Here is an 18,677-nt window from a genome sequence, read left to right on the forward strand (position 1 = left end):
CTGCCAGAGAACGGAGTGATGCCCACGGGAATAAACAGCTTTAAAAGAGGATTAGATAGATTCATGAAGGCTAAATCTATCAGTGGCTCCTAGCCATGGGGGCCGAGGGGAACCTCCACATTCAGCAGCGCTGAATCCCTGAGCCAGAAGGCAACATCAGCGGAAGGCCTCGGCCTCTATGCCCTATTTTTGGCTGTCCAGAGGAACTGGCTGGCCACCGTGTGAGACGGGATGCTGAATTAGAAGGACTCCTGGTCTGAACTAGCAGGCCTCTTCTTATGTTCTTATGACAGGGAAGAGATGGGCTTTCTCACCCACTCAGCAGCCATGCTGGCTATTATGTGATCTTTCCTGAAACATCATAGTAAAGAAAGGTCTGAGAAAGATTGCAGGACAGGGAAAACGCGGGAGGTGCAGGAAAGCAGCACGATGCGGTAGGGAAGAAGGGAAGGGCACCAACAGCATCCCAGCTGGGCCAAACAACTTATGTGGGGGAACGTGCTTAGCAGCCAAACAAAGTTTGAGTCCAACGGCGCCTTTAAGAACAACAAAGCTTTACTCTGCGTTTAAGCTTTCGTGTGCACGCATACTTCTTCCACCCACTGGACCTAGGTAACAGAGGCAACACCGTTGGGTCTTGGGAGTAAAACTATATTCCAATAGGGACCGCGGGGCTCTTTTTGTAGAAAAAGCCCAGCAGGAACTCATTAGCATAACAGGCCATACCCAACAGCATGAACTCATTAGCATATTAGGCCACACCCCTGACAGCACAGCTTATTAGCCTATTAGGCCACACCCCCATGTTACCAGAAGTGTGGTCATCCAGCCACACCCACCTTTTGCTTGTTATTCTGTTTACCTTGTTTGTTGTCAAAACCCAGGGCTTTTTTTGTAGCAGGAACTCCTGTGCATGTTAGGCCACACACCCCTAATGTAGCCAATCCTAATGGGTTTCTGCTGTTGGGTGTGGCCTATTATGCTAACGAGTTCCTGCTGGGCGTGGCCAACTCGGGAGCCAGCCGGAACTCCGTTCCTGTGCGTTCCTGCCCAAAAATAGCCCTGATGGACCCTATCCACCAGAAAACCCTCTGCTCCACTCTCTTCACTGTCCTTTTCCCCCTGGAGCAGTGCAGAATCGTTCGTATTCTGTCCCTGGACCATCAAAGCGGGAATTGCCAGAAAACAGAAATAATTCTGGACAACAGTGTAACAAAAGCTCACGGTCATAACAGAGCCAGGGGAATGTGATCCCCTTCAACTTTATGGGGGGGGGGGAAGGGAAGGGAGACAGTTCAAGGGGAACTCTCACCCCACTGAGGCAAATCTACTCTGGGATGCCAGTTTGGTGCAGTGGTTAGGACTCTAATCTGGGAGAACTGGGTTTGATTCCCCACTCTTCCACATGCACCTTCTGGGTGACCTTAGGCAAGCCACAGTTCCCTCAGAGCTGTTCTCAGTCAGAGCTCTCTCAGCCCCACCTCCCTCACAGGGTGTTTGCTGTGGGGAGGGGAAGGGAAAGGAGGGTGGTTAGGACTCTAATCTGGGAGAACTGGGTTTGATTCCCCACTCTTCCACATGCACCTTCTGGGTGACCTTAGGCAAGGCACAGTTCTCTCAGAGCTGTTCTCAGTCAGAGCTCTCTCAGCCCCACCTCCCTCACAGGGTGTCTGTTGTGGGGAGGGGAAAGGAGATTGTAAGCCGCTCTGAGACTCCGAGTGAAGGGTGGGGTATAAATCTCTTCTTCTCTCTTCTTAAAAAGTACCTGAAAAATTCAATGTGGGAAAAAGGGGCCTACCCTGCACCTAAGCACCTACTTGCTGGTTTCTCTTCCTCCTCCTCCTCCTCCTCTTCCTCAGAGTCCAGGGCAAATGGATCTTCACCTTCTTCTAGGTAAGAGAGATAGTCAGGTTTGAGAACCCCTGTGGAGGAAATAAAAAGAGTCCAGCTACTTTTGGTTACAAAATATTTAGACATTCCAAAGAACCCCATTTTTTGACTCGCCTCTCAGAAAGAGGAAGAAAGGAAGCAGTTTTTTAACCAGCAGAAACAGTTTCATGGATTGGAATAACCTGGTTTGGCATTCAAGAGGATCAATCCACTTCTGAGGGAACCTGAACATGTTCGGAAGCAGCGACTCTCCAAACACCGAGGTACAACATCGGGGGAAGCTTTGGTCTCTGTGCCAAGGTCAAAAGCCTTTGATGGTCATTTATTTATTTTATTTATTTATTTTATTCAGTTTATACCCCGCCCTCCCCGCAATGCAGGCTCATCTGTTGGCGCAACTGTGGAAACCATGAAGCTAGACTAGATAGACCACTGGGTCTACTGAGGCAGGAATATTCCCCATATTCTTATGTTCTTAACCTAAATTACCAGTGGGGGATTCAGTTTTGGAGATTAAGCTAACATTGGCCTTTCCTCAGCACATAGAACAAAAGCCCCATCCTCCCAATGGCTCTCTCTGAAGGAAACCTTGTGGCCACACCTATCCGGAGTCCAGTGGCCAAGCAGCCTTTCTATCATCTGCACCTGGTTCACCAAGGCTGCAGTCACACACACTAAATAATCCACTTCCAATCCACTTCCAATGCACTTTCCAAATGGATTTTTACTGTGCGAACTGGCAAAATCGAATTCAAAAGAGCATCGAAAGTGGACTGAAAGTGGATTATTTCGTGTGTGTGATCGCGGCCTAACTCTCCCCATTCTTAGATCAGGTGGCCATGCTAATTTCCAACCATGTGGCTGGATTACTGTAACATCCACTATACTGGGTGGCCCTTGAAGACAAATTGGACACTTAGTCTGGGTTCAGAATGCAACAGCCCACGTTGTCAGGAACTAGCTGGCAGGAACACACCTCACCTATTTTAATGCAGCTATCTTAATGCAGCTTTGTTGGCTGCCAGACTGTTTCCGAGTTCGATTCAAGGTGCTGTTTTCGGACCTTCCAAGCCTTGTACAGCCTATGGGCCCACCTCTCTGAAAGAGGTCCCTCCTTCCCCTATGCCCCCATGAGCCAATGATGTTCCTCTAGCTGAACACCATCTAAGAGCATAAGGACATAAGAGAAGCCATGTTGGATCAGGCCGATGGCCCATCCAGTCCGGCACTCTGTGTCACACAGTAGCCAAAACACAGGTGTCATCAGGAGGTCCACCAGCGGGGCCAGAACTCCAGCCCCCCCCCCAACCACCAAGAATACAGAGCATCACTGGCCCAGACAGAATAATCCATCTATACCTTGTGGCTAAGAGCCACTGATGGACCTCTGCTCCATACGTTTTTCCAATCCCCTCTTGAAGCTGTCTATGCTTGTAGCCGCCACCACTTCCTGCAGCACTGAATTCCACGTGTTGATACTATTTATTTATTTATTTATTATTAATGACTCTTTGGGTGAAGAAGGACTTCCTTTTATCTGTTCTAAGCCTACTGCTCTTTAATTTCATTGAGTGTCCACGAGTTCTTGTATTGCGAGAAAGGGAGAAAAGTACTTCTTTCTCTACATTCCGTATCCCATGTACAATTCTGTAAATCTCTTTCGTATCATCCCCTCAACTGTCATTTCTCCAAGCTAAAGAGGCCTAACCTCTTGAACCTTTCTTCACATGCCAGGATTAAACAAAAAATATCCCAAAAGATTTCAGTCACACACCCAGGGACCGTCTAGGACCCCCCCCCCCCACGCCTCAGCCAGCCATTTCACTTAGCCTGGTCCTCTCTCTGAACACAAAACCTCCCTCCTGAGAAACTGGAACTCACTGTGATCAATAATGGGAACATCGCCATGGCGTTTATCGACCTAAGACAAAGGAATACTTACCCAGAAAGGTCACGTTCTCGTAATTCTCCAGCATGACGTCCTTGTATAGAGCTCTTTGGTCTGGATTGAGCAAAGGCCATTCCTCCACTGTGAAGTGCACAGCTACCTCCTCAAAGGAAACCAGGCCCTGAAACAGACAGAGCTGCTCATAGCAAGAAAAGATAAATAGAGGGGGTGTGTGATCCCCCCCTCCCCACTAAAATCTTCCTGTGAAACAACTGGTGGATTTCACAGTCTTCCCGGTTGGCAGCTCAGACATTCTGCAGTGCCAGAATAGCCCCGCCAATTCCTAACACACCCAGGTTGCTCCCCTGCCTCTCCCCCAACGATCCCCCCCCTTACCTGAGCTGGCTGAGTGGCAGCTGTTTCCATCTCCCCACAGAAGACAGAAGGTTCTAGAACATGACAGCAGCGACGCTCTTTGGCAGTCTGTGGGGAAGAAAATAAACGGGTGGTTGTGCAGTTTAAAGGGAACCACCACTTTCTTGCACTAAGAAGAAGAAGAAGAGATTGGATTTATACCCCGCCCTTCACTTGGAGTCTCAGAGCGCCTTACAAACTCCTTTCCCTGCCCCTCCCCACAGCAGACACCCTGTGAGGTGGGGGGGGCTGAGAGAGCTCTGACACAAACTGCTCTTTTTCAAGGACAGCTGTGCCAGAGCTTGGGACTGACCCAAGGTCACATCAGCAGGGGCAAGTGGAAGAGTGGGGAATCAAACCCAGTCCCCCCAGATTAGAGTCCGCGCACCTAACCACTACACCAAACTGGCTCTCTAACAGATGAGGGCTTATAGAGATTCATCAAGAAGAATTTTTTTTAAAAAAAGGACAGGAAGTTTATAATGAACCACAATTGTGGTATCTTTTCAGATTGGTTCCAAGCCACAAGCACAGAGGAAGACCTAAGGCCCTTCTAAACCTTGCAGTGACAAAGATGAAATGCCGAATAGCAGGAACCAGAGAGAGGTACCCAATGCTCACAACTATTTATTTAGAAGAAGAAGAAAAGAGATTGGATTTATACCCCGCCCTTCACTACCCGAAGGAGTGTCAGAGCGGCTTACAATCTCCTTTCCCTTCCCCTCCCCACAACAGAACCTTATGAGGTAGGTGGGGCTGAGGGAGCTTTCTCAAGAACTGCCCTTGCGAGAACAGCTCTGAAAGAACTTGTAACTGACCCAAGGTCACACCAGCAGCTGCATGTGCAGGAGTAGGGAATCAAACCCAGTTCTCCCAGATTAGAAGAAGAAGAAAAAGAGATTGGATTGGCTGAGAGAGCTCTTGACAGAAACTGCTCTTTTTCAAGAACAGCTCTTATCAGAGCTACGGCTTGCCCAAGGTCATCCAGCCAGGTGCAAGTGGAGGAGTGGGGAATCAAACCCGGTTCTCCCAGATTAGAGTCCGCGCACTTAACCACTACACCAAACTGGCTCTCATTAGAGTCCATGCTCCTAACCACTACACCAAACTGGCTTTATTATATAAAACAGTTATCAAATTCCACTCTCTCAGGATTGTCTACTGTATAAATGGAAACTGGGGGCATTGAGACTCCTACCTCTGTCACTGAACCCAAGCTTCAGTTCAACGAAAAAAGAAAAAAAACTTGTAAAAATTTATCATTTCAGGAATTCCAGCATAACATGCCACAAGGCCGGAGTTCAGAATCAAAACCCACCCATGAGGGCAACAGAAGGAAGAGAATGAGCTCAGCTGGAGGGATTTCAGCAAAGACCCGCTTCAGGGGAGAAGCGAGAGTAAAGTGGAGCAGAAAAACCATCCATGTCTCAAATACATGCCCAGTGATGCTTCCACTGGCTGGAAACAGCCCCCCCCCCCCCCCCCCCCCCACCGGTCCTCAAACTCCTTATTGTTGGATATTGTTTCTCTGCATGCAAGAGGATCTGGGAAGGAAAACAGTAAGAGAATTCTCTCACTCGGGTACACTTGGCAGTTGGCCCCACCCTCTCATGGGTTAGATGTTGAGCCTCTTTGGCCGTTGCTTTGCCTTCTGCGTTTCATTTTATACAGGACCCCTCTCCTCCTCTCTCTTACCTGGGCTTGGAGCTGCAGGAAGTTAACCTTTTTGAAGCTAATCTGGTCACAATAAGTTAGATGTACCTATGTGAATATGTCTTGTAAGATGTGCTTCTATATTCATAAGTAAAATTTCTTTCTCTTATTTATTGATTTATAATTGGGATTCATAAATCACTCAATCCCTGAATACTCAGGGCTCTGAGCAATGGACAACAACAATAAAAACATATAACCAAACAATACCGACAATTTAAAAGCTGATTAAAACAGTTCATGGTTTACAGCAGAGGTGGCGAACCTATGGCACGGGTGCCAGAGGTGGCACTCAGAGCCCTCTCTGTGGGCACGCGTGCCATCGCCCCAACCAGGCCCAGACCATCATTAAAGTGTCGAATTCTCTGCCAAATAATATTAAGTAAATGAAAGCATTTGGGATTGCTTTCCTTACTTTGTTTGGATCATCTTAAGTTAATGTATGAGTTGTTTTTTCTAAAGTAAAACCTCAGTATTCAGGTTAAATTGCTGTGTTGGCACTTTGCGATAAATAAGTGGGTTTTGGGTCGCAGTTTAGGCACTCGGTCTCTAAAAGGTTCGCCATCACTGGTTTACAGTATTCAGATGGCAATGGTACCTCCAATTACAACTGTGTCCCCGTCTCGTAGGGCAATGAGTGGGAACAGAGTTACCATTGTTACAGTTGGAGTCAGATCATCTTTGTAATTTGTTTGAAATGTGGAGGATCAGGGATAACTCTGTAAAGCTTCTGTGCTTCCAAGGTAATTGATATTTTTTTTTACATATAACCCAATGCTTATTTCGGAGATGGTTTGGTCAATTACTGGCAAATTCCATTTTAGTTTTAGAACCACATGAAGCTGTCTTACTGAACCATACCATGAGTCCATCAGAGTCCAGCAGTCCAGCAGGAGCTCTCCAAGGTCTCAGGTAGAAGTCTTTCGCACCACCTACTGCCTGTTCCTTTCAACCTGACACTCTACCACTGAGCCAGGGCCCCTCACAAAGGCCCTTTCTTACATTACCATTCTAAACTGGATATTATTCATTGTTGGCCCAATTTCAAGTAAAGCAATACAGGGACACAGGTTTCATACAGTGAATTTCCTTCCGTCAATGCACCATCCCTGAAGTATTATGGCCATTTCAAACAGTGCTGCTTTTTCCCTGCCCCTTTTCACCACACAATCTTCCTCAGCCTTTTAAAAACATTAATAAGAACATAAGAGATGCCAATGTTGGATCAGGCCAAAGGCCTCCTGGCTCTGGGATCCAGAGGCTTAGTGCCTTTGAGTGTGCAGGTTCCCACGGACGTCTCCAGATTTTGCCTGGGGGCTGTCTCACCTCTTTCTCCTCCCTTCCACCTCTGCTATATTCATTTTTGTTGAAAGCCACAGACCCCATCTGGCCCAGCTGCTAAAAACAAAAGTAGTGCAGTGGGACTCGCTTCCCTTCCAGGTAGGTTGAAGGAACTGCTCTTGGATGTCTGAACATTTTGAAGCTCTTTTTTGGGGGGGAGCAGCCAAAAAAAAAAAGGCAAGCACAACCCTCCTTTCTAGAGTTGTCAGGTCCCTCCTGGCCACTGTCAGGGCACGAGGGATGGTAGGTTTGCCAGGGGATGGAGCCTGGGGAGGACAGAGACCTCAGTGGGGAATACAGTGACACAGAGTCCACCCTCCAAAACATCCATTTCCTCCAGGCGAACTGATCTCTGTAAATCTAGAGATGAGCAGTAATCCCGGGAGATCCCCAGGTCCTGCCTGGAGGCTGGCATCCCTACTCCTTTCCGCGCTGGGTTCCAGCTCGCCCCGGCAGAATCCAGCACTGTACGGTAGGCTGGCATCCTAGACAATCGCCTAGGTCCTCCCCACAACTCCTTCCCCCTTCGCCACACAAAGCCCTGTCGCTGCTCTCCCCCCCACACACACAAACCATTCACCTTTGGCGGCCACCCTCGTTTGATTCGCCCCCTCCGCCAACTCACAAGCCCGATTTCCCCTCCGGGAGCAAGCTAGGGATGCCAGCCTCCAGGCGGGACCCGGGGATCCCCTGGAATTACACCACATTCTCTAGACGACAGAGATCAGCTCTCCTGGAGAAAATGGATGGATGCTCAGGAGCAATGTTCCCTCTAAGCTGTGGAGTCTTGTGAGCAAAAATTCTACTCTGTGAGCCACTGGCATGAAAGTTGTGAGCAAATGATTTGGCTGCTGCATACGTTAGTCTGCTCTGGAGCCATCCTGCCTGAGCGAAGACAAAAAATTGTGAGCCGGAGGCTAAAAAAATGTGAGCTAGCTCACACTAACTCAGCTTAGAGGGAACACTGCTCGGGAGTGGGTGGGCTCCGTGGCATTGCGCCCCACTGAGGTCCTCGTGCCCCCAAGGCTCCATCCCCAATTCTCCAAGCGTTTCTCAGCCTGGATCTGGAAACCCTACCCCCCACCCCCCAAAAAACCTACCGGTGGCCGGGGGGACCTGGCAATCCTAGGCCTCCGAGCTTCCCAGCCATCTATTCCGCTGAAGGCAACAGAGGGAGGCGAATGATCGCGGGCAATTGGGGCGGGGGTCTTTCCCTTCTTCGCCCTCCCCACACCCGACCCTTTGCTTGGAGACACACACCGGGGACCTTCGTCTTGCAAGGCGGATGCTCCCCCCCGCCCCGCTCCTGCCAAATCCTCGACAGCCTAATCATGCTCGGTCTCCCCCCTCCCCAACACGCATCCGGCCTTACGCAGGTAAGACACAGCGGCGATTGTCAGACGCACCTACCGCGGCCCTCCCAGAAAACGCCTCTGTCTGCAGTCAACCGCGAATGTTTCCTCTGCACGCGGTTTCTATTGTTTCCTGTTGGTTGTTGTGAGCACTCCCCTTCCGCTTTCCATCCGACGCTTTCGGGGTTTTGATGCAATTTTCTCGGCCACCGGTGGGGGGCACCATCCGTATTGTTTGTTTTCATCCCATGGCGCAGCCTCTGACTTTTTCGTCTCCTCCTCCTCCTCCTCCTCCGTCTCCTTCTCCTTCTTCTTCATCTCCTTCTTCTTCTTCGTGATGATTGATGATGATGATGATGATGATGATGATGATGATGATGATGATGATGATGATGATGATGATGATGATGATGATGATGATGATGATGATGATGATGATGGTGATGATGATGATGATGATGATGCAGGGCTCTGGGCAACGTAGGACCTGAAATAAAACAAGATACAATTAATTCCAGGGGTCATTTTGTAGAAAAAGAGGTGCAGGAGCTCATCAGGTAAAGGTAAAGGTTCCCTTGCATGACTAAACACCAAGGTGCAGGGAACACTGTTACCTTCCCACTGAAGTGGTACCTATTTATCTACTTGCAATTTCTTGCTTTCGAACTGCTAGGTTGGCAGGAGCTGGAACTAGAGACAGGAGCTCACCCCATCTTGCGGCACCCGGGTCTTGAACTGCTGAACTGCTGACCTTCTACAGCCTGCAGTTCAGCGTCTTAACCACTTGAGCCACCGCAGCTCCTAGGAGCTCATTAGCATAACTTATTTGCATATGCCACACCCCCTGACATCACCGGAAGTGTGTCAGAAGACAACACCCGCTCAGGCTCCACTGAACTGCTTTGGATTGCTAGCTATTGGGGGAGGGGGAGATGTGCAGATCTGTCCTGGCAGAGGAGGGAGAGCTTCTGCCTGAATAAAACTTGGTGTTAAAGGTGCCACTGGACTGTTTTGGACCAGGAGGCCAGGGGGAGCTCTGCAACTTACCTGGCTGCTTCTTGCTCTGACTGAGGGCTGCGGGGAGCAGGGGCTGGGGCTTGTTGCATGTGTCCCGCCTCCTGGGCTCCTTACTGCCGGAGCGCTCCCGCAGGAAATGACCCCTGCTTAATACAATATTAAAAACAAACAGATGGCAAATAACCAGTCCTCCTTCCAACTCCCACTACCGGCTACGTGGACAGGGGAGAGGACGCAGTGTTCCCCCCGAGCTGAGTCAGTGTGAGCTAGCTCATAGTTCCTTACCCTCCGGCTCACACATTTTTGTCTTCGCTCAGGAAGGATGGCTCCACAGCGAGCTAATCTACGCAGCAGCCCACTCGCTCGCTCACACCTTTCGTGCCAGCAGCTCACAAAGTAGTATTTTTGCTCACAGGTCTCCATAGCTTAGAGGGAACATTGGCGAGGAGGGCAAAATAGATGCAGACAACAAGGAAGGGGAAGGCTGCCAGCCAAGATGGAACCGTCGCTGTCCTCAACCAAAAGCCTGGTGGAACATCTCTGCCCCGCAGGGCCCTGATGGAATTTGGCAGAGAGTTCCACCAGGTTGGGGCCAGGACTGGAAAGGCCCTGGCTCTGGTCAAGGACAGCCGGATGTCTTTAGGGCTGGGGATCACCAGTAGATTGCTGTTTAAGGAGCGCAAAGCTCTCCTGGGGACATAACGGAGGAGACATAAGAACATAAGAGAAGCCAATGTTGGTTCAGGCGGATGGCCCATCCAGTCCAACACTCTGTCACACAGTGGCCAAAAATACCAGGTGCCATCAGGAGGTCCACCAGTGGGGCCAGGACATTAGAAGCCCCCCCCCCACTGTTGCCCTTCCCCAAAAACACCAAGAATACAGAGCATCACTTGCCCCAGCCACAGAAAAAGAGGTGCAGGAGCTCATTAGCATAACTCATTAGCATAACTTATTTGCATGTGCCACACCCCCTGGCATCACCGGAAGTGTGTCAGAAGGCAACACCCACCGCTCAGGCTCCACTGGACTGTTTTGGATTGCTAGCTATGGGGGGGGGAACGTGCCCTGCAGGAAATGACCCCTGCTCTTTAGGTTCTGTTTTACGCTGGCCTCTCTTTGTAGCATACATCCACCAGCACCTTTCTGTTGTTCACAGACTTTGATATAAATGTGTCCTACTTAGGGATGTACCAAGGAAGGGAGCTCTGGCTCATGAAAGCTTCCTCCGGAATAAACTCTGGTATTTATTTATTTAATTCATTTCTACCCCACCCTTTTCCCCCAATGGGGACTCCTGGCAGCTTATATTGCTCTCCTACTCCATGTGGTCTTCACAACAACCCTCTGAGGTAGGTTAGGCTGACAGTGTGTGACTACCCCAAGGTCACATGAAGCTGCCTTATACCGAATCAAACCCTTGGTCCATCAAAGTCACCCTTCCAGGAAAGAGAGAGCCAGTTTGGTGTAGTGTAGAGCATGGACTCTAATCTGGGAGAACGGGGTTTGATTCTCCATTCCTCCACATGCAGCTGCTGGTGTGATAGTGGATCAAGTTACAAGTTCTTTCAGTTCTTTCAGAGCTGTTCTCTCAAGTTCTCTCAGCTCCACCTACCTCACAGGCTGTGGAGTCCTGTGAACAAAAATTCTACTTTGTGAGCTACTGGCATTAAAGTTGTGAGCGAGCGATTTGGTTACTACATAAATTAGTTTGCTCTGGAGCCATCTTTCCTGAGACAAGATAAAAATGTGTGAGCCGGAGGCTAAAAAACTGAGCTAGCTCACCTTAACTCAGCTTAGAGGGAACACTGCTCACAGGGTGTCTGTTGTGGGGAGGGGAAGGGAAAGGAGATTGTAAACCACTCTGAGACATCTTCGGGTAATGAAGGGCGGGATATAAATCCAATCTCTTCTTCTTCTTCCCTGCCTGATAGGATTGCTGTGAGAATTAAATAGAGGGCAGAACAACACTGTCAGCCTCTTTGGGTCCTCACTGAGGAGAAAGGTGGAGTATGACAGCTTTATAAAGCTCATTTTGATGAAGGTTTGGAAAAAAATAATGTGATTGCTGTTGCCGTTGTTTCATCCGGCGTTGCTGGAACTTTTCAAGGAGGAGGCAGAACTACTTACGCAAAATTCAAACTTTCCTTAAATATAGCGAGCACTGGCGAGTGGAACCCCTAGTCCTAAAATAAAGCTTGAAATTTGAAAGTTGGTCACTGAGTTCAGGATGATGATGGGATTTGCAGTGCCAAAAAGGAAGGGAATTGCAATTACTTCAGCCAGGATATCTGCAGAAGTCCCCGACCAGTAGTCGCAACCAGGGTCTTCTCATTCTAAAGCTCTTTAACCCAATAGGCAGCCATTCTTGTCTGTTTTCAAGAATGTTTACTCCCTTTATTAAGCTTGGAGCAGTGAGATGCCAAGGTGAAGAGAGGGCTATGTGTTTTCCAAAAGGTCCCTGGGGATCACAGACTTATTAAAAATAAAGTTTCTAGTTCTCATGGTTGCAGAGGTACATTTAAAAATGTCCCCTGAAATCCCAGAAGAATGGAGGGTTAAATGTGGGAGAAAATTTCTAAAAGGGGAAAATATTCCCAAGGGGATTCCTCCAGCCTTTAAACTACAGGGTATTCAGTGCGACAATTCGAGGGTTTTCAACCCTTGCTTTTTATTTTGTTCTTAAGGATTGTTTCTTTCTTTTTTAAAAGTTATGTTTTCCTTTGGTGCCAGAACCCTTCAGGGCCCTCTGACTGGAAAAGCAAAATCAAAGTGCAAACCAGAGAAAAAAGAAACCCTAAACAGAAGAGCCCTGCCCTTCTGTTTAAGTATTTTTCTCCCTTTCTCACAATCCAAGAACTCATGAGCACTCAATGCAATTAATGAGAGGCAGACTTAGAACAAAGGAAGTATTTCTTCACCCAAACAGTAATAAACATGTGGAATTCACTGCAACAGGAAGTGGTGGCGGTTACAAGCATAGACAGCTTCTAGATGGGACTGGATAAACATCTGGAGCCGAGGTCCATCAGTGGCTATTAGCCACAAAGTATAGGTGGAAGACTCTGTCTGAGGCACTGATACCCTCTGTCTTCTTGATGCTTGGAGGGCAATTGAGAGGGCTCCTGGACTTCTGGCCCTGCTGGTGGCCCTCCTGATGGCTCCTGGGTTTTGGCCTCTGTGTGACACAGAGTGTTGGATAGGCCACTGGCCTGAACCACCATGACATTTTCTTCTATGTTCTGCAGAAAGGCAGCTCACAGGCTCCAAAAATTGAAACATAAAATCTATTTCAGCTGAGCCGATCCCATGGCCCATGCCTATCAGAGAAGTTATGTGTGTGTGCACACACATAATATATATACACTCACACACATATAACCCCATTAAAATAGGCCTAATATAGCCTGTTCCTTTGCAGCGGGATATCACATGCTTCGTGACGTTTATCTACCTTTCCCGTTTGCATTGTCTCTCCCAGGTGGCTTTAACTGCAGATTTTCTCTATGGTCGAAAGCGAGAGAGCCAGCAGTTGGGGGGGGGGGGGGATAATAGCCATTTCCAGCTGCCTCCCAGAAGCGCCCTCCGAATCCCCCGGGGCTGCTGTTTGAACGGCAGGGAGGGAATCTGCTGGTGAGTTCAAAGGAGCAGGGTGGGGCTGGGGAGCTGTCATCCCAGACCTACGGCAGAGGGAAAGGGGGGGGGGGGGTGCAGCGGGGTCTGCTTTGCATCAGAGAGAGCTACGACGTCCCCGCAACGGCTTGTGGTGCAGAATTCAAACCCATCACCTAGAGAGGCACGGGAGGAGGGGGGGGGGGGGAGACGTTTCCCGACTCTTGAGTCTCCCCAAGTTGCTGCTTGAATGGCGGGGGGGCCGCCTGGGGTGTTCCAAAAGGCTTGCGGGGGGGGGATACGTGGGAGGGGCTGCAAGGGAAAGCCCAATACGGAGGAGGAGGTAAGCGAGAGTCCCCCTCCCCGAGACCCTTCCTTGCACCTCGGGGGCTCCCTCTGCGGCATCAGAGGAAGCTGAGGGGGGAATTTGGGGTGGGGGAGGAGAGATACATGCGCTGCCCCCTCCCCTGTCTCGCGCTCCTTTCCTCCCAGCCAGCTGTCTAGTGACGGCAATCCCCCCCCCCAAGCCAGAAATAAAGGCGAGCTGATTGCCGTCTCCCGGAAGTGACGTAGGCACGTCAGGGGGAATGCTCTGGTTTTGGGGCAAAACTCTATGGTAGAAGCTAATTGCCCACAAACCAGAGCGTCATCCCCCTATGTGTGCCGTCACTTCCGGGCTATATAGGCGCCTCGCGTTCATCTCCGGCTTCTTCCCTCCCCATTCCTGGTCAGTGCTTATTAGCACTTTAAAGGGTTTTAGAATTGTTTTAATCTAATTTATATGTTATGTACTATTGTCATTACGTGCTGCATTTGGGTAAGCCGCCCTGGCTGGGAGGGCGGGGTAAAAATTCAAATAATAATAAGTGCACCCCCACCACCCCGGGGAGATTTGGTGTGTGTGTGTGTGGGGGGGAGCTGAGGGGGAGAAGGAAGTAGCAGAGGCAGGAGGGGGGAAGTGAGGGGTGCCGAGGGGGAGATAGTTTGGAAGGTGCAGCGATGCAGGAGGAGTGCAGAAGGAAAAGCCGAGGGGGGGGGGGACTCAGTCTGGCACACAGACTGTGGCACTTGAAGAAGGAAGAAGAGGAGGCTGGATTTCCACCCCACCCTTCACTGGGAGTCCCAGAGCGGCTTAGGAACTCCTTTCCCTCCCCCTCCCCACAGCAGACACCCTGTGAGGCAAGTGGGGCTTAGAGACCTCTGACAGAAACTGCTCTTGAGAGAACAGCTCTGAGAGAACGGTGGCTGTGGTCACACACACTAAATACTCCACTCCCAACCCACTTCCCAACTGGATTTTGCCAGTTCACACAGTAAAATCCAGTTGGAAAGTGCACCGAAAGTGGATTATTTAGTGTGTGTGGCCGCAGCCTGGGACTGACCCAAAATCACCCAGCTGGCTGCATGTGGAGGAGCGGGGAATCAAACCCAGTTCTCCAGATTCCTTCTCAGCTAGAAGGCCCTGCTGTTTTGTTTTGTTTTTCTTTTGAAAACGAATGCAGGTGTGTTACACTTTCCCCACAAGGGTTATTTTCCTTGAGTTCCATTCTTTCAGGAAGCAGGTTTTTCCCCCTGCTCCCCACACCACAGTGGTTCATTTAGGCACCTTCCAAGATTTCCCTGGTTTTTCTCCACTCTTTTCTAAACTTGTTTTCCTCCTGTGGAGTCTTGGGAAGTACAGCAGTAAAGACTGGATAGCAGCCATGTGGGCGGGAAAGTCCAGGTTTCCCCTGGGGCAGCCCACACGACTGCCATTTCCCTAGCCCCACCCCACATTACCCTGCCGTGGGTGCATGTGTTATATATCAGTAAATAAGAAGTCAGTGTATCAGCCTCTCTGAATTCTCTGCTTTCATTTTTTTAAACATAAATAAACCACTAGCCCTTTTTGTTGCAGAGATAGAACGTGAAAGGCATGCATTATAATGCTATAAGAATATTCAGTTGCAGATCGTGCCTCCTCTTGGACGTGTCTTCCTGCATCCGGGAAAGCCTCTTGACACCTTTGTGTGGAACCGGGAGGCCGCTGCAAAACCCTGAGTGCAGAATCTGAATTGGGCACCTCAGGAGGTTGGACAGGGACCAAGTAGGTCCAGGTTCCATAGAGACATGCATTGGATGGAGACGCAGGTAATGATGGGAAAAGGCGTCCTGACTTTGGTTGGGGGTGGGGAGGGAAGGCAGGAGGATTCCTAAAGGAAAGGCCAAGGGACAGCAAAAACGGTTTCCCTCCTTTCTTTCTTTCTTTCTCTCCCTCCCAGGCAGCAGCAGAAAAATGCCTTTGAGGCCTTCTCCGCCATCTCCTCCAGGTGCTGAAAGGAAAAGAGTCACCATGCGGCCAGCTCAGGTACTGGGGTGGGGTTTCATTGGGAAGACGTGCGGTCAGAGGGCAGAGATACTTCTTTCTCTGTTGCAGAGCTGAGAGGATTGGGTTCCTTTTGCTTGATTCTGGTGCTGTCCACTGGGAAGGCAGAAGATGACCACCTGCTGTCTAGGGTGGCGTGTGCAGAGAATCCTTTGCAGCTTCAGGAAAACTATAGTTTTGTTAGGATGGATTCCAGAGCCAGGAGGCAACATGAGGGGAAGGCCTCAGCCTCTATGCCCTGTTGGCCACTGTTTGAGATGGGATGTGCAACTAGATGGACTATTGGTCTGAATATCGGGCTGTTCTTATGTTCTTAGATGTGCATGTGCAGAGTGGGCCTACCAACTCCAGGTGAGGTCCAAAGTTCTCCTGGTGCTACAGCTTATCTCTAGACGAGGGAGATCAGGGCAACCTCCACCATGTCCTGTCCCTCTGCTGAGCTCCCTCCTTCCCATCCGCCCTTCCAGGGCACCACCCCCAGATCTCCAGGCGTTCCCCAAGCCAGAATTGGCAGTCCTAGTGGAGGAGATTTTATTTTTTAGCTTGGAAATCATAGCTGACATCTGGCGACCCCTAGTGGGGCATGGAGGCAAGGGACGTTCAGAGCTGGCTTCCTGTCACCTGCCTCTGCATCATGACCAAGGCTCCCACTAAGCTGTGGAGTCTTGTGAGCAGAAATTCTACTTTGTGAGCTACTGGCATTAAAGTGGTGAGAGAGCAATTTGGCTACTGCATAAATCAGTTTGCTCTGGAGCCATCCCGTCCTGAGTGAAGACAAACATGTGTGAGCCGGAGGCTAAAAAACTGTGAGCTAGCTCACACTAACTCAGCTTAGAGGGAACACTGATCATGACCCTGGTATTCCTTGGAGGTCTCCCATCCAAGTACCAGCCAGGGTCGGCCCTGCTTAGCTTCCGAGATCTGATGAGATCGGGCTTGTTTGGGCTATCCAGGTCAGGGCGTGGAGAGCTGGATTTTGAGTCACACGGAATGTTTCTTGGCCTTGATGTTAAAACAAAAAAGGTGGGGTGGCTGATGTTATTGTTCAATGGTCCGGCAGAAGAAGCCCAGTTTGCAGTGCTGGACAGTCTGAAGGTGGTGCCTGAGGAGACTTTTCACGACGTTCACCTGTGCGTATCGAAATTTATTGTGAGTTGTTCTGAGACGTTCTGGGACAAAGACACAATGGCTGCTCTTCTCTTGGGAAGGTGATAAGATCACAATCTGTTCTGAGCATCCAGACTTAGTTGTTCCTCATAAGGAACGGAGAACTAAATACAAACGTGCTTGTCTCCTGATAAGGAGTCGCAGCTTTTATGATTTTTAATGAGACGTCAAAAAACTGATTTTATAACTTGGATCAAAATTACAAACAAGTTATATACTTCATAATATTAACTTATCTCTCAAACTGGTTCACCACCAATTTAAAAACTGTTCACTAAACACTTAAAACTTGAAGGGGTTGGATACATCTGAAAATGTAGTTCACACAATAGTGTATTTCCAGGGTGAAAGGTGTTTTTGGAGGAAACGGGGAGTATGAATATCTAACAGCAGTAATGCCCACAAAATTTGTCCCTTTCCACATCATCAGACGACGTGAAAAATGCACCAGCTAACTGGTTTTGAGGGTACTGTTAAAATCCAATATCCCACAGAAGAAAGGCCTGGGGTTCAACGATACACACAATGCCCACTGGAGCCCATTTACCTGATGAGGTGCCAGGAATGAGACTTCAGAGATGCCCATGAAGGAAACAAAGTGGGGAAAGTGAGATTTGTCAATACTAAATTTTTTCAAATTTTCAAAATCCTTTCAAGATATTTTGTAATTCCCTGCAGAACTCTGAACACCTTTAAGGTCCCCTCAAACAAATGGCAGGTGGGTCATGGGAGGAGAAGGCCCTAACACTTATCCAGTGCTGCTTTTATTGTAAGACGAAATGTTCTTTGAGATGAACCACATTACACCTCTGTTGTTACAAGAAAGTCCTGTTCTTAGAGGAGGGGCAAGGGATCAGAAATGTAGGGTCTGTGGGGATTTTGAGATGCAGTTTTGCAGTGCAGTTTTTGTCCACTAAGAACTGGACGTGACACCTCTGGCCTGTTGCCTCAACGGATCTGCTCCTCTTGCCGCCAATGCTCCCTCTAAGCCGTGGAGTCTTGTGAGCAAAAATTCTACTTTGTGAGCTACTGGCATTAAAGGTGTGAGTGAGCAATTTGGCTACTGCATAAATGAGTTTCCCACTGATATTAAGAAATGCCCCCTTCTTCTTGCAGGCTGGGGTGTCCTTTGAAGAGGTGGCCGTGTATTTCACCCAGGGGGAGTGGACCCTGCTGCGCCCAGCCCAGAGAGCTCTCTACAAGGAGGTCATGCTGGAGAACTTTGGGAACGTGGCCTCTCTTTTTGGTAAGGAGTTCGTTTTCCCTTGACTCGCCCCTCCATACTGTGGGGAGTGATGATGCCCAAGCTCTGTGATCCTGTAGATAGACCTGGCTGGAGTCCCGGTTCCTCCTTGTGGCTAATGGAGCACCAAACGAGAGGACGTGAGGAGAAGCTGGTGCCCAGGGATGTTTCCTTTGGAGAGGGTGGATCAGTCAGAGGAGGTGTTTCCCTCCAGCCTGGGGCTTCCTTGACCTGTGTTTGCAAAAGGGCTAGAGGTAGGAACTGAGGGTGTGGAAGGAAAGAGGAGTGTGTGGGTATGTTCTGTGGAAGGAAAACAGAACTGGGGAAACGGAGTCATATGCTTGCCTGTCCTAAAGTAAATAGATCAACATGGGTAGGTAGCCATGTTAATCTGTCCGTAGTAGTGGAAAAGAGCAAGAGTCCTGCAGCACCTTAAAGACTAGCGAGATTTGGGGACAAGGTATGAGCTTTTGTCAGTCACAGTATCTGAAGAAGTGAGCCCCCGACTCACTAAAGGTCCTACCCTGCCACAAATGTTGTTAGTCTTTGGGGTGCCACTGGACTCTTGCTCTTTTCTGCTGTCCTAAAGAAGGTGTGTCGTACCATGTAAGTGGTGGAAGATTGTCTACAGGGGAAAGGAAACACCATTTCTTCGATGTTAGAAGAAGTTATTTC

General features: G+C 49.3%; 1 protein-coding gene and 1 long non-coding RNA gene across 2 annotated transcripts in view; one reads left to right on the plus strand and one right to left on the minus strand.

The window, feature by feature from the left end:
• Window positions 1–7,291, minus strand: part of LOC107111883 (zinc finger protein 665-like) — a 32,408-nt gene extending 25,117 nt beyond the window's left edge. The window contains exons 1-4 of the mRNA XM_015412929.1: window positions 7,232–7,291; window positions 4,175–4,261; window positions 3,833–3,959; window positions 1,818–1,922 (exon numbers count right to left, since the gene is read on the minus strand). Coding sequence (XP_015268415.1) covers window positions 1,818–1,922; window positions 3,833–3,959; window positions 4,175–4,261; window positions 7,232–7,291 — 379 coding nt within the window. The remainder of the gene's footprint in view (window positions 1–1,817; window positions 1,923–3,832; window positions 3,960–4,174; window positions 4,262–7,231) is intronic.
• Window positions 7,292–13,911: 6,620 nt separating this feature from the next.
• LOC107111887 lies at window positions 13,912–17,983 on the plus strand. The gene is made up of 4 exons (XR_001482576.1): window positions 13,912–13,954; window positions 15,172–15,357; window positions 15,489–15,574; window positions 17,876–17,983. It is a non-coding gene; the product is annotated as an uncharacterized LOC107111887 (long non-coding RNA).
• The last annotated feature ends 694 nt before the right edge of the window (window positions 17,984–18,677 follow it).

Source organism: Gekko japonicus, unplaced genomic scaffold, assembly GCF_001447785.1.
Source record: "Gekko japonicus isolate JY-2015 unplaced genomic scaffold, Gekko_japonicus_V1.1 scaffold1659, whole genome shotgun sequence".
NCBI classification, from domain to species: domain Eukaryota; kingdom Metazoa; phylum Chordata; class Lepidosauria; order Squamata; family Gekkonidae; genus Gekko; species Gekko japonicus.